The sequence below is a fragment of the Drosophila montana genome, unplaced genomic scaffold (assembly GCF_035044405.1).
Source record: "Drosophila montana isolate Dmon_TW-CO22-7 unplaced genomic scaffold, ASM3504440v1 contig_1624_1, whole genome shotgun sequence".
In the NCBI taxonomy this organism is placed as follows: domain Eukaryota; kingdom Metazoa; phylum Arthropoda; class Insecta; order Diptera; family Drosophilidae; genus Drosophila; species Drosophila montana.
In genome coordinates, this window is record NW_026996559.1 from 1,261,659 (window position 1) to 1,273,166 (window position 11,508).

At 38.9% G+C, this 11,508-nt stretch overlaps 3 protein-coding genes across 3 annotated transcripts in view; 2 read left to right on the top strand and 1 right to left on the bottom strand.

The window, feature by feature from the left end:
* Nucleotides 1–1,696, top strand: part of nAChRalpha3 (nicotinic Acetylcholine Receptor alpha3) — a 109,901-nt gene extending 108,205 nt beyond the window's left edge. Inside the window, exon 11 of the mRNA XM_064699328.1 lies at nt 270–1,696. Within this exon, the coding sequence (XP_064555398.1) occupies nt 270–470 (201 nt within the window). The 3' untranslated portion in view covers nt 471–1,696. The remainder of the gene's footprint in view (nt 1–269) is intronic.
* Nucleotides 1,697–7,669: 5,973 nt separating this feature from the next.
* Nucleotides 7,670–9,965, bottom strand: LOC135440264 (uncharacterized). The gene is made up of 5 exons (XM_064699342.1): nt 9,631–9,965; nt 8,876–9,222; nt 8,464–8,808; nt 8,245–8,396; nt 7,670–8,175 (listed from the first exon to the last, which is right to left on the bottom strand). Exons 1-5 carry the CDS (start codon nt 9,832–9,834, stop codon nt 8,087–8,089), a joined length of 1,137 nt encoding a protein of 378 aa, XP_064555412.1. The 5' UTR covers nt 9,835–9,965; the 3' UTR covers nt 7,670–8,086.
* LOC135440270 (pyridoxine/pyridoxamine 5'-phosphate oxidase) lies at nt 9,549–11,027 on the top strand. Its single transcript, XM_064699355.1, has 3 exons — nt 9,549–9,702; nt 10,159–10,698; nt 10,762–11,027. Exons 2-3 carry the CDS (start codon nt 10,172–10,174, stop codon nt 10,886–10,888), a joined length of 654 nt encoding a protein of 217 aa, XP_064555425.1. The 5' UTR covers nt 9,549–9,702; nt 10,159–10,171; the 3' UTR covers nt 10,889–11,027.
* Nucleotides 11,028–11,508: the final 481 nt, after the last annotated feature.

Consider the following 11,508-nt stretch of genomic DNA (forward strand, 5'->3'; position numbering starts at 1 on the left):
TGAGACGTTTTATACAAACGCACTGATTCGAATGATTCGTTTTGATAAGAGCTATTCAAAAAGGCATCAAGCGATTCTTTCTCCATTGATTCATCTCCCAGCAACCCATAATCCCACATTGATTCGAATTCTAATTAATATAAGTTATTTGAATTAACGACAGATCTTATCAAATAATTCCTTTTAATCTCTTTGATATGGATTTTGAGCTTATCATTTTAGTTGCCTCATCATATATATATATGTATATACTGTTTTTCTGCCAACAGGTCAAAGAGGACTGGAAGTATGTTGCCATGGTACTGGATCGACTCTTCCTCTGGATATTCACAATAGCTGTGGTCGTGGGCACGGCCGGCATTATCCTGCAGGCGCCCACGCTCTACGACACTCGCGTACCCATTGACATCAAGCTGTCGGAGATTGCCTCTACGACGGCCAAGCCGAATGTGGCGAGGCCTGTGTTGTAAATCCCATAAGGACGACACCGGCATCAACAACAGCACACATACACACACGCACAGACTCACATGCACGGTCACACACACACACACACCCACACACACACACACTTACTGACACGCCCACGTAGATATGTATGTGCCCACACACAGACAGTCGGAAAAACAACATGAGAATTTCGCTTTTAATTTATTTTTTGTATCGTGACAACGGCAGCAACCGCGACAGCAACAACAACAACAACAACAAAAATAACAAAAAACAAACAAACAACTTGACAAACTTAACAAGAAGAAGAAGAAGAAGAAAATCCAAGTAACTATAATTATAACACAGCTATATAGCGAAATAAAAGTATTTGTTATATACTTGCATATGTATTCATAAGGTAAAGGAATGATAAAGAACGAACCCTAACTAATTATAGCTAAAATTGTACACTAATGTTTAACGAATACAACAACAACAAAAGAAATAAGCACAAAACAATTTAAGAATTAAGAACGAGAGGAACAAGTTAGACAAATTTGACGACAGGCTATTCCAGAAATGTACCAAATACGAGATTTGGTTGTCGCGTGTTTAATTATTTCATGATCGAATTTGAAACGGCCATTTAAAGTTTCAAATGAACTGGAACTTGCTCTGCTTGCAATTGTAATTGTATTATTGTGGCTGGCGTTGCCAGACTTATATGCATATACAGCTCGAAAGTAAGGTCAGACATCTCCATTGTTTCGTAATCATGCCCGTATAGATATACTATATTTTATTTCCAACCAGAAATTGTTCAGGTAAAAAGCAAGCTGATCAGCTGATCTACAACTAGTTCACAGACGGAACTATCGATTCTACTTAACTCGTCCCTTCTAATTGACATTTCGATAACTGATAGCCGATAACTGAAATCTAACAGTTCGTAATTTCTGGAACAGCAATTGAAATTTAGTAATCACAAAAAACGTTAGTTAAAATGTTACATAGTTAGCTAAAAAAAAAGCAGAATCATAATCATAATTATTGTTGTAATTATTTATTTTTCCTTTGAATTTGACACGAATGGGTAAACTAGAGGGACAGAGAGAGAGAGAGAGAGAGAGAGAGAGAGAGCTGCAAATGATGTCTGCAAATTAGTGCAAATAAACAGCGAACGCGCCTTGCGGCAATTAGTTAGCACAAAGCTTTAGTTATTATGCCCAAGTGTGCGTGTTTCAAGTGTTTCTGCGTGTGTGTGTGTGTGTGTGTGTGCTCAGTAAATAATCACCATTTGGAATTCAAATTCAATTTTAGTTTGTCAGCTGCGCGCGCGTGCAACGCGTCTAATTGGCCACAATCGACATAACAGCCGACAACATGGCCACAGATCAACAACAGAATGATCCGTATATTGTTTATGCCCTTGCAGAGAGCGTATTACAATTGTCTTGCCAAATGGCAAATAAAACCCAAAAAGCAATATAACCGAACAATAAACATGAAGCATTTCACAAGTTATTATTTGGTTATGTCATATACTCACACACACACACGCACACACACACACACATACATAGTTAAGGTGCAGCAATTTGTTGTGTTTTTTAAATGAACCTGGGTATTTAATGTTCGGCACGTCGAATATAACTTTTTCCTCTTGGTATGTTCACCTTTTTAATGCACTCGCGCCTCTCATAATTTATGCAAATTTGCAATTGTGCTGCAATTTATGCGCACAATTTACAGCGGCTACCTGCCCGAGCGGGTCACGTGCCAACAGCCACAACAGCAGCAACAACAGCAACAAAAGCAACGACAATTTTGACAACAACGACACAAAAACAAAAAAGTGTATTTACTGTCCAGGCGCCAAAAAGTTGGCTTGTCTCTGGGCGTGGAGTTAGTTGGCCTGGTTTTGTTTTTGGTTCGCTTTTGGTTTATTTCATTGCTTCTTTTCTCGCGCCCCACTCGTTTATCTGCATTTCCGTGGGCAATAAAAATCAAATAATGTTGATTAAGGCAGCGGCAAACAAAAATGTATTTCGAATTGCAAAGCGCTTAAAAAACGTTTAAAACCCAAAATCAAACGTTCATGTTAAGCTTAACATTGGTTAGGGAAATTTTAACAGCGCCACACAAATGCCCAAAAGGGAAGCTGAGCACACCTAACAGAATACTGTTACGAACTGTAGGCGCCTGTACATCGGCAGCGAAAGCGTCGTCTGTAACGGTGCTCTGACAGAGCAGACAGAGATCTGCGCATGGATCCTTTAACTTGGCAGTGTACGCTAGGTTTAATGGGGTTAACAATGAATGAACTTTTTCGCAGGACCGTATATTCTTAACATCAGACGAACGTTTACTAATGCAAATAAGTGTAAACGATTACACAATTAAATTATAATGTTGAAGCACATACATTTGAAATTGAATAGATAATGAATGCGGTCAGTGCGGTATTTTAATATTTTGTGTAGGCTTATCGCAGGAGGAAAGGCAAAGCCGTTGTGGTATATTTGAGAACAGTTTTTTATTGGAAAAAATTATCTAATTCATATATATTTTTTGAGTTGATTGTCTATGTATGTATGTATATAGATCAAAGATCTCGCTCATATCAAACATTTACGAACTATGTTTGGAGTTCGATAGATTGCCTCATAACTTAATTTTGGTCATTCTGCAGAGTCATTCGCGTTCCCTTAATTATCTGCATCTTCTTTCCGTTGCAGGCGACTTTTAGCGTTGTGTAACACTTTAATTAAATGAAAATGCAGGCGAGCAGAAACTGTACACATAATGAAAAGCCATTAACCAATAACAAATTATTATTTTACGCTACTTACATATATATGAAGGGCGGACGCAGAAAAGGGGCTGATTCAAAAAAAAACGCAAATGTCGAAAGTTTTTAAAACACTTTTAATGACGGAGCCAAGCAGGCAACTCGCTAGGCGTTTGTTGGTGTTTTATTTTTAGTTTTTTTGATTTTTTGTTTTTGCCTATTTTTGCTTTTCTTTCGGTAAGCGCTTGTCGCCTGGACAGGCAGCCAGGCAGCGACATTGAAGCCAACCGCAAATCATAATTGTTGCGGCAACAACAACAACAAGAATGAGAAGCAGAAGAAGAGGAGCAGCATCAACAGTAACAATAATACCAGCTGTGGCCACACAAAAAGGACATTAGCCCGGCTATCGCCTTGACTGTCTGACTGCGCCGCGCCCTGCTATTACACACACACACAACCCCTCCCTCTCCACTAACACACACACACACACACACACAGACAATTGCCTTATGTCTACTGTTGTTATTGTGATTCTCATTGTTTCATGCATTTTGCTGTTTGATGCCAGGGTCCTGGCTGGGCCTGGCTGCGCGCTGCGATGCGTATCAGCGAGTTTTGTTATAACTTTTGCCGCTCAGCTCCTAAAAGTATGTAACAGCATTTATCTATTGCCCTGAGACGCGCAAAGCGATCCGCCCCGTCCCATCGCTCGCCTCAGTGTTTGCGCTTGGGCAATACAAAAGCAATCATAAAGTTAGAGCCTCCAATCTGCCACCCACACCCCCCCTCCCCATCCCCCACACCGCCACTCTCCACTACCCCTGGGGCGCCATTGCGAAAGAACAGTCAGTCCGCGCGACTTGTTTAATGGGCCTATCTATTCCACCTAGCGAAAGCAGAGGGGGAAAGGGGGGATGGAAACTGGGCACTGGGCACTGGGCACTGGCGCTCAATAGAAGCGACAAATTTATTGCTTGCTAATAGGAAAACAGCCCAAAAATGGACAAAGGACCAACTTTGGGTGGGACCAAAGCGGAAGCAAACAGTTTTTCCACATTTCTCTTTTTGTTTTCTCTCATTTTGGGACACAAAAAATATGTTTTCAACATAATTTCATTCATTATATTCGAATTTTGCATTGTTGCGCGTGCCGCTCATTTTCAGCGGACTCATTATCATGCCACGCCTCCTACAACAACAACAACAACAACCACCACTCTCCCCCCCCCCCCCCCGCTTCCTCGCCCCTCGCACCCCTCGCCAACTGTGCAAAACACCTTAGGCAACATTTTTGGCTAATTAGAATTTAATTTCATTTGAAATGTTTTCGCTCGTTTGTTTGTCCTTCCGTCTGTCCGTCTGTTTGCCCGTTTGTCCGTTTGGCTCGTTTGATTCGATTTGTCAGTTTCATTTGCATTGATTTGATTTGCGACGAATGCGATTGATGTCTAAGTGTACTTGGGTGTATTTGTATTTGAATATTGAATGGTTGAATGATTGTGCGTTTCTACGATTATTGTTTAACTAATAAAAATAAACCCATAATTGAAACAAAGTGTCGCTCGAAAGAAACTCAACTTTTCAATGTTGCATCTAGGCTAACGAGCAATTTCTCAGCACCTAAAAATTACATATGCGGTCTTTTAATCTAAAATCTAAAACGCACACACTTCACAAACAAATTATTAATAAATGAATTTTAACAAAATTATTTAAAATTATCTGCTATTCGTAGCTCTTAACTGCCTCTTACAATAATTGACAGCCGGAAAGCTGATCGCAATGAGAATGTGTGCATAGCAGCCAGCTCTTGAGAGCCCTGCTGTGCCTGTGCCTCCGTGAAATGTTCATCTTTTATAAACAGTGTTGCCATATTGTTGCAAGAACCATAGCCAGAGTACAGATTGAACTAACCGAAAAGGGAAATGCTCAAAGTTAACAAAAGCTACTAAAATGTATAGACATTTGGTTTTAATTTAAATGTTGAGTGATTCAAATTTGAAAGAAAAGAAAATTAAAAATTATTGTATACTGTCTTTTTGTATGTAACAAATGAAAAAGCATTTCAAAAAGCACAGATTGTATGTTCGCTATAAAAAGCTAAACAGATATTTGATTAGGCAATTTTTGGAGGTTTTTATGTGCGAAAAAAAAGGCTTAAATCGCAACAAATTTAAAGTCCCTTTTAATTGGCGGCAATTTCAGCACATATAAATATCACTAGTCATTAAACAAAATGAAAATTGAAAACAAGAAAGCAAGGGATAACACATTTATGTATATTACTAAGCCCCGAGCAGAATGTGCAAATATTGAAGTATTTTTTACCAAAGCGTGGAAATCGAGATGAACGAAAAAAAAACCATAAAAACAAAACTAAAGCACAACACTGGGAAAATTTCATAATTTTATTGTGAAGGTTACCTACCAATTGAGCGCAAAGTTTTCGAATATTCGTATTTAGGTACAGTCGGAAAAAAAAAAAAAAAAAAAATATATATATGTATTATCAAGCGAAGAGCAACAATTTATATATGCATGTAACTACATATGCATATAAAGAGGGGGATATAACAAGTAAATATACATTATAACATATAATAATATATATATAAAAATGCAAAAAAAAAAAAAAAAAAACAAGAAATAACGAAAACATTTTTTTTTTTAGAACGTACCTTTAAATGCAAAATTTAAGCAAAACAAAAACAAAACAAAAAACAACAAGAACAAACAACTAACATTAATTTTAAACATAAATTTAATAGTAAAATTAAATTTAACATTAATGAAATGGTAAGCGGTATACACAGCAACTTGTTAACAAAACTTTGAAAAATTGTTTAAAAAATACAAAAACTATGAAAAATACAAAACACAATTGAAAAACCTAAAAAAACGAAAAAACAGACAAACAAACACGAATTGAATTAATTTGTAAGCAAAGAAAGAAGACATAAAAAATTTAACAAAAAGAATAGCAAAAACAATTTAAATATACTTAAACAAAACCCAAAAAAGCAACTAAAAATTATACGATTTACAAAATCTAAAAGCTAATTGTATAAATCCCAAAACAATTTTTTTTTTTGCTCAACATATGAACTTTTAAAAGGCTTTGGAGCGAAAAGGGCATCCAAGTGCCGAGTTGTTTGCAAGACTTTTGCCCTGCACCACGAACACAACAACAACAACAACAACCACACATTGAGAATGCACAAACTTCCCCGCACCGTCCCGCCCCGAATCCAACCATGCCCCATGCCCCCCCCCCCCCCCCCCCCCCCAGCACCCCTTTTCATTCACACAATCACAAATAATTTGTGGTACCCAAAAACGTAACTGAAAAACGTAAATTTGTTCGTAAAGCTGTTTGAGAATTTTCTAAAAATGCAAATTGGCATCACAAAACGTCTAAAATTAAACTAATGCAAAGAAAAAATGCCAAAAACAAAACAAAACAAATGAAAAAAGTAAGAAAAAAAAAACTAAAAAAAAAAAAAATAAGAACTTAGCAACTAGTGAGAATTTTTAAAGCAAAACAATGAGGTTCAAAAACAAAAACAACAACACGATAGAAGACAGAAGACAGAAACCGAAGAACAGAACTAAAAACATGATAAGATAAACAAACAACAACTACTTATTTATAAAAATTAATGGAAAAGTGAATGGAAACAAAGCAAAAACAAAAAGGCATAAAAGAAACAAAAAATTCAAATAGAAATTCTTTTCAAATATCAATAAAGCAAGAATATTAAAAAAAAAAAACAAAAAAAAAATAAAACAAAAAACAAAACAACAAACAACAACAATTACCTGTGTTTCTAACTCTTGGGATAGTCTTAATGGAAGAAACTACAAAAATATATTCATAAAACTTAAAATACGTACAATTTTCAAAAACATAATTTTATGAAACCGACGGATTGCACACTATGCAACCAATTCACAATACGATTTCCAGCGTATTGAAAAGCAAAGAAAACGAAGGAAAGCTCTGCTATTTTAAATATCATATTTATTCCCAATAGCATCGATACTTTTATAGTGATAGATACATTTTTTGGCCTGTTTTCATTCAATAAATATTAGTTAATTACTAAGTTAATGACTAATGAAGACGTCACAATTTTTGTCCAAGTAGGGTCGGCTATAAAATCAAACATTTGCCGATGCATGGAATATACCCATCGCGTTGCAGCAGTACGAAAAGGTTTCTCTTTCCAAGATTGCACTACATTTTACCGAGTTACAGGCATTTACAATTTCTGGAATATTCGTATCTCCCCAAAAATGTCAATTCTAAATTTTACCCAAATATGACAGAAATGGCGCGGGGTTACATCACAATTTGTGCAAAAATTTGGGTTCTTTCTAACATCCAAAATAGCTGAAGGCAGATTGCCATTCCATATAGTTTTATGAGTACAAAATCGAAGGTTTTTTATTGATTAATTGCTTTATTTTTAATAGAACTACAAATATTTCGAAATTTCGTAAGTCACAGCGAAAAAACAACGATTTGTTGAGCTAAGGCGATTTATATGCTACTGCTACGTTCATAAGTACATAAATAATTATTGCTTTAGAGTTCACTAGGTGTGAAATTTGAAAACTAACTAGGCGCTAGAGAGAGCGTGTGTGTGTGTATGTGTATGTGTGTGTGTGTGTGCATGTTTGTGTATGTCACTGTGATGTTCATTGGTATGTTGGGTATGTGGTATGTATTCGTGTGTTTAAGATTTGGGAGGTAGTTGGAAAAAGAGGCGCAAAAAGCACCCTGCCTAGGGCTTTGTCTTTTATAAGCAGAAGAAACAAAGTTTTTGGTTTTTTTTGCAGTCAATAAGCAATCCTTTCTCAATCCGCGTTGAGCTCCTCTCTATCGTCTGGCTCGGCGCCGCGACCCTCGCGTATACGCTTCAACTTGCGCTTCAGCATCATAACGCCTGCAGGTCGAACAACGAAAGATTAGTCAGAGATCGTGGAATGACATTTAGGAATTGAGGAGAGCTTACACTTGATGGCCTGATAGGTTTTGGCCGAGGCGGATTCAGTGGCTGGAATAGGATTGGATGTGGCCTTCTCATGGGCCAGCTTCACCTCGATGTACGCCCTTTTAAGCGTCTTGTAATGTCGATACTCGCTGGTGTCCCTCATCAAGATGCATCTGCAAGGATCATATTAGCAAAGGGAGTGCAAACAACTGGCGGTAGAATATGCAATGGCTCGCTTACTTAGCCGCAGAGCCCTCGCCGGAGCAATCCGAGGGCGAGGTATGATAGATCTGATGGTAGAAGAGCTGCAACACCGGTGAATTCCATATGGCGAGGCCATACCACAGCCAAATGGCCACATTAAGCGGCAGCTTAAAGTTCTTGGCGAAAAGCGTGGGTATAAAGTAATTGAAGGGCAGCAGATTGATATGCACATGCAACCAGGCGGCAACCCGCATTCCCATAAACAGCTGGTAGACCCAGCGATTACGATTCGAATTCTGCAGAGCCAGCAGGGTCAGGCACTCCGCAAGTATGCTGTGCAGCCCCATTGTGAGATTCAGGCCGACAAAATAGTTTTCATATCTGCAGGTAGATTAACATTTCATTACATATTGCTAATGAAGAGGTAGCTTTTTATGTTCGCACATGCCTGTACACGTCGATCGCGATGAGGGCAAAGAGGTAGAGCCACTTGGAGACGGTCTCCAAAAAGTCAGCTTCCTTGAAGTCCAGCATGGCGCCATGCAAATAGAAGGCAATGATGAATATCGAATAAAACTGAAACTTCTCATACTGATGCGACCGATAAAAGATGAGATTGTCCGAACTATGGAAGAGCGAATAGCGGCCCTGGTTCTTCATCAACTGCGGCAATATCATAAATTCATTGTAGAAGTGCAAAAAGAGACAGCAGGCTCCATAGAATGCAATGTTCCATATCAAGCGAGCGAATTGTTTCCGCTTAAAATACTTGACGTTCGACGATTTAAGGAAGAACTGTCAAGACAAGCAAAAATAAATGTCAATTAGTAATTTATTGGGATACTTCACGGTGCAAACTTACATATGTACTATATATGTATATTGTATATATATAAAGACATGCATTGGCGTGTATTATGCATTTATGTATATGTGCATGTTAGTGTATATCAGTTCGGCTTGAGTCTGGTTTCAAATAATGTTTAATCTTAATGGTTGTCGGTCGCGGCAGTTGGTCGCATGTCTTATCATAACGTCGCCACCGCTGCCGCCACCGCTGCCGATGCCACCGCCGCCGCTGCTGCCACATTACAGCTGCCTGCTGACTATTTATAAACGTCAAACTAATTGGGCACGCGCAGCAAACAGCAATTGAACGCCGTGCTGTCGCTTACTGCAGCTCGTTTACTGTAGTTGGCTCACCTGGAAGACGCGCTGAAATCCGTAGAAGCCGCAGAATAACGCCACAAATATCCAGAAGACCGCATTGATCAGGTAATGCATATCAATATTTTGTACAAGTGCATCGAACCGATCGTTGGTAATTAGATATTTAAGCGGTAAAAAGAAGTTGCCAATTTCCGCCCAATAGTCCGGCGGACCGGCCTTCATATCCAGTATGGACATCTTTGATTTTTAGGCGGCCGCAGCGCTTATGGTTAGCGCAAGCAAGGACCACAAGCAAACCTCAAAAATTAAACGTTTGCCATGCAGCGATTTCGTTGTCAACCTGATGAATGGGGATGTATTTATAAACAGTAACAAATTTTGTAGTCTTATATTTACGTGCCTGGTACATTGTCAATCGACATATCGATTGATTGCGATAGTGCCGATATCGTTGCATCGCTAGCTGAGCTTTGCTTTCGATAGTTTGAGTGGCTGCCAACCTGTGTGCAGCGCGCACTTATTTAAATTCAAAAATACTTACCATTTCTTAATATTTTGCAGTCGCATTTCAAAAATGGCTGAATCTTCAGTTGCGCGCATTGTCGATTATCCCGATGACCCTATCGAGCTTCTAAAGCAGCTGTTAGATGCTGTTTCTAAGCAACAGCCAGATTCGGTGCAATACATGAATTTGGCCACCATCGATGATGAGTTCGGTGTACTCAATCGTACTGTGCTCTATCGCGGACTCAGCAATGATAAATGCATTATCTACGTAACACAGCGTTTTACACGCAACTATAAGAATATCAATGCGAATACCAAGTGCGGCATTACCATCCTGTTGCCCCAAGTGGTGCTGCCTTCGCCGGGTCAAAGGCCGCACACCTGGCAAGTGCGTCTCATTGGCGCCACCGCTGTGGAGCTGCCCGAGTCTGAGCTGGATGCGTTGTGGTCCAAAGAGCCGCTCTCGGCGCAAATACGTGACACTATCTTTCCCTGTGGACAGCCGGTGGATTATGATGAACTCAAGGCTAAGCATGACCAGTTCCTCAAAGATCATCTAGAGCAGGGCCAGTCGCTGCAGCGTCCTCCTACCTTGTACGTTGGTGCCTAATATAAAAAGTACATCGCATTAACCATTTCCCCCCAACCCCTCAACAGCACCGCCTTCAAATTCGTGGCACAGCGCTATGACTTTCTCAAGGTGGGCGTGGACCAGATTGCGGATCGTGTGCAATATCGTCGCCAGGAAAATGGCCAATGGGAAGCCATGCATGTTTCGACCTAATTCCGTTTTTACGTAAAACAATTGGCCTGTATTTTACTCATTTTTATTTTTATTCAACTAGCATTTGCAGAAGCAAAACAATCGTTATCAACAAATACAAACAAAATTACAGTTATACAGCAGCTAAATGTAACACTAATATTATGTCCTTTTTTTTTGATTAGCATACAATTAAAATAGTTAATAAATATTACACAAAACAGTAAAAAAAAACAAGTAGGAGGCTCTAGTCGGGAGTATCCGACTAGGGGATACCCTGAACCCTCTTCTACCAACATCAAATGAAGCTCGCGCTACGCGCTCGTTTGCTTTAGTAGTAATAAAAATAAATAAAAAAACAAATTCCCGCGATAGGACTCGAACTCGTAACAAACAACGCAACTTGCCGCCGCCTCTACTCAACAGCCAAACCAAAAAATAAATCAACTCTGAATAAAATAACAAATTAAAATAGCAGCAGTACCGGGGAGATGGCGATAGCTGTAAAATGAAGGATACTTGATGTGTATACATACATATACCATTCTAGAAGCTGCATGTCAAGTTTGGTTTGGACTCTAGCTCTCATAACTTACGAGATTTGCTCAAAAAAAGGATTTCGATATCGATTTTTACTTGAA